This window comes from Antrostomus carolinensis, unplaced genomic scaffold (genome assembly GCF_000700745.2).
Source record: "Antrostomus carolinensis isolate BGI_N321 unplaced genomic scaffold, ASM70074v2 scaffold6857, whole genome shotgun sequence".
Lineage (NCBI taxonomy): Eukaryota > Metazoa > Chordata > Aves > Caprimulgiformes > Caprimulgidae > Antrostomus > Antrostomus carolinensis.
In genome coordinates, this window is record NW_010327940.1 from 229 (window position 1) to 4265 (window position 4037).

Genomic DNA, 4037 nt, shown 5'->3' on the forward strand with positions numbered 1-4037 from the left:
ATCCCTGGTTAAGGGGAGCTAATCCCACCCAAAGGGGGTTAATCTTCACCTCAAGGGGTTTAATTCCTGGTTAAAGGGGGTTAATCCCACCCAAAGGGGGTTAATTCCCCCCTCAAGGGGTTTAATCCCTGGTGAAAAGGGGTTAATCCCACCCAAAAGGGGTTAATCTTTACCTCAAGGGGTTTAATCCCTGGTTAAAGGGGGTTAATCCCACCCAAAGAGGGTTAACCTTCACCTAAAGGGGTTTAATCCCTGGTTAAGGGGAGCTAATCCCACCCAAAGGGGGTTAATCTTCACCTCAAGGGGTTTAATTCCTGGTTAAAGGGGGTTAATCCCACCCAAAGGGGGTTAATTCCCCCCTCAAGGGGTTTAATCCCTGGTGAAAAGGGGTTAATCCCACCCAAAAGGGGTTAATTCCCCCCCTCAAAGGGGTTAATTCTCCCCTCCAGGGGTTTAATCCCATGACCAAGGGGGTTAATCCACCCTCAAGGGGTTTAATCCCTGGTTAAGGAGGATTAATTCCTTTCTCCAACCACGTTAATCCATCCCAAAGGGGGTTAATCCCCCACAAAGGGGTTAATCTCCTCCCCAGGGGGGTTAATTCTGCCCTGAAGGGGTTTAATCCCTGGTTAAAGGGAGTTAATCCCACCCAAAGGGGGTTAATTCTTCCCTCCAGGGATTTAATCCGTGGTTAAGAGGATTAATTCTCTCCTCCAACCATGTTAATCCCCTCGAAGGGGGTTAATTCCTCCTCCAAGGGGATTAATTACCCCCTCAAGGGGATTAATCCCTCCAAAAGGGGCTTAATTCCCCCTTCCAAGGGGGTTAATCCCCCCACAAAGGGATTAATTCCCCCTCCAAAGGGATTAACCCCCTTGGAGGGGGAATTAATCCCTTTGGAGGGGGAATTAATCCCCCTCCAAGGGGGTTAATCCCACAATCTGGTGTTAATTCCCCCTCCAAAGGAATTAATCTCCCCTCAAATAACCTAATCCCACTCTCCAATGTCTTAATCCCCCCCCTAAAAGCCGTTAATCCCAATCCCTATGGCTGTTAATCCCTTCTCCGGGGTGTTAATCCCACCGGGGGGGGTAACGGAGGCGGAATGAGCACAGATTAGGATTTATTAGGATTATTTGGGGGTGCAGAGTCACTTTTCGAAGAGCTCGAGGGGATAGTGCTCCCCGTAGAGCTGCAGGTGCCGCTCCAGAGCCGCCCGCTGGCGCCGCAGGTGCGGCGGCATCTCCCGGTAAACGTCGGAGAACAGCAGCTGGGGGTTGGGCTTCGGCTTCCGCTCCGCCTGCTCGAAGGCTTCCATCACCTGAGGGGGGGGAGAGCATAATCCCTGGGATTACAGCCCGAAATCCATGGGATTACACACAGAAATCCCTGGGATTACACACCCAAATCCCTGGGATTACACCCTGAAATACCCGAGATTACACCCTGAAATACCCGATATTACACCCCCAAATCCCTGAGATTAAACCCCAAAATCCCTGGGATTACACACCCAAATCCCTGAGATCCCACCCCCAAATCCCTGGGATTACACCCTGAAATACCCGAGATTACACCCCTAAATCCCTGAGATTAAACCCCAAAATCCGTGGGATTACACCCCAAAATCCCTGAGATTACACCCTGAAATACCTGATATTAAACCCCAAAATCCCTGGGATTACACCCAGAAATCCCTGAGATCCCACCCCCAAATCCCTGGGATTACACACCAAAATCCCTGGGATTACACCCTGAAATCCCTGAGGTTAAACCCCAAAATCCCTGGGATTATACCCAGAAATCCCTGAGATTAAACCCCAAATCCCCGAGATTACACCCTGAAATACCTGATATTAAACCCCAAAATCCCTGGGATTACACCCAGAAATCCCTGAGATCCCACCCCCAAATCCCTGGGATTACACACCAAAATCCCTGGGATTACACCCTGAAATCCCTGAGGTTAAACCCCAAAATCCCTGGGATTATACCCAGAAATCCCTGAGATTAAACCCCAAATCCCCGAGATTACACCCTGAAATACCTGATATTAAACCCCAAAATCCCTGGGATTACACCCAGAAATCCCTGAGATCCCACCCCCAAATCCCTGGGATTACACACCAAAATCCCTGGGATTACACCCTGAAATCCCTGAGGTTAAACCCCAAAATCCCTGGGATTATACCCAGAAATCCACCCTGAAATCCCTGAGATGCTACCACAAAATCCCTGGGATTACACCCCAAAATCCCTGGGATTACACCCTGAAATACATGAGATTACACCCCAAAATCCCTGAGGTTAAACCCCAAATCCCTGGGATTACACGCCAAGATCCCTGGGATTACACACAGAAATTCCTGGAATTACATCCAGAAATCCCTGGGATTACACCCCAAAATCCCTGGGATTATACCCAGAAATCCACCCTGAAATCCCTGAGATGCTACCACAAAATCCCTGGGATTACACCCCAAAATCCCTGGGATTACACCCTGAAATACATGAGATTACACCCCAAAATCCCTGAGGTTAAACCCCAAATCCCTGGGATTACACGCCAAGATCCCTGGGATTACACACAGAAATTCCTGGAATTACATCCAGAAATCCCTGGGATTACACCCCAAAATCCCTGAGGTTAAACCCCCAAATCCCTGGGATTATACCCCGAAATCCCTGAGATCCCAACTCAGAATCCTTGAGATCCTACCTCAAAATTTCGAGGATCCCACCCAATAATCCCTGAGATCCCACCCCAAAATCCCTGGGATTACAACCAGAAATCCCCAGGATCCCACCCCCTAATCCCTGAGATTCCACCTCAAAATTTCCAGAATACCTCCCCATAATCCCTGAGATTACACTCTGCAATCCCTGAGATTCCACCCCAAAATCCCTGGGATCCCACCTCAAAATCCCTTCTCCCCATAATACCTGCGTTTCCCTCCATAATCCCTGTGATTTCTGCCCATAATCCCAGTGTTTCCCCCATAATCCTGGGAATTTTGGCCCATAATCCCATTGTTTCCCCCCATAATCCCAGTGTTTCCATCATAATCCCAACGATTCACCCATAATCCAGGTGCTTACAGCCATAATCCCAGTGTTTCCCCCATAATCCCAGTGTTTCCATCATAATCCCAACGATTCACCCATAATCCAGGTTTTTACATCCATAATCCCAGTGTTTCCCCCCATAATCCCAGTGTTTCCCTCATAATCCCAACGATTCACCCATAATCCAGGTGCTTACAGCCATAATCCCAGTGTTTCCCCCATAATCCCAGTGTTTCCATCATAATCCCAACGATTCACCCATAATCCAGGTTTTTACATCCATAATCCCAGTGTTTCCCCCCATAATCCCAGTGTTTCCATCATAATCCCAACGATTCACCCATAATCCAGGTGCTTACAGCCATAATCCCAGTGTTTCCCCCATAATCCCAGTGTTTCCATCATAATCCCAACGATTCACCCATAATCCAGGTTTTTACATCCATAATCCCAGTGTTTCCCCCCATAATCCCAGTGTTTCCCTCATAATCCCAACGATTCACCCATAATCCAGGTGTTTTCATCCATAATCCCGGTGTTTCCCCCCATAATCCCAGTGTTCCCCTCCATAATCCCAGCGATTCCTCCATAATCCCGGTGTTTCCCTCCATAATCCATGTGTTTCCCTCCATAATCCCGGTGTTTCCCCCCCATAATCCCAGGAATCCCGGCGTTACCATCTTGCGGGAGCTCTTTCTCCAGCTCTTCTCCTGCTCCTCGTCCCACCAGCCGCGGTTGAGCATGTGGTGCCGCAGGCGGGAGATGGGATGATCCTGCTTGTCCCAGTAATTCACCTCGTCCACGGAGCGATAGGCTGAGCTGTCGTCGCTGGTGCTGTGGTGGCCGATCCTGCGCCGGGAGAGAGGGAAAATCCCTCAGAAACCCGGGATTTGGGGCTCTGCTCCCTGGAGACAACGGGATGGGGGGGTCCTGGGGGGGGTCAAGGGATTTGGGGGGGATTCCTGGGATTT

At 49.6% G+C, this 4037-nt stretch overlaps 1 protein-coding gene across 1 annotated transcript; it reads right to left on the minus strand.

The window, feature by feature from the left end:
• Window positions 1-1150: 1150 nt before the first annotated feature.
• BCKDHA (branched chain keto acid dehydrogenase E1 subunit alpha) lies at window positions 1151-3915 on the minus strand (the record flags this gene model as incomplete). Its single annotated transcript, XM_010172055.1, has 2 exons — window positions 1151-1321; window positions 3744-3915. Coding segments are annotated over 2 exons (343 nt in total), but the record flags the coding sequence as incomplete, so codon positions are not given.
• Window positions 3916-4037: the final 122 nt, after the last annotated feature.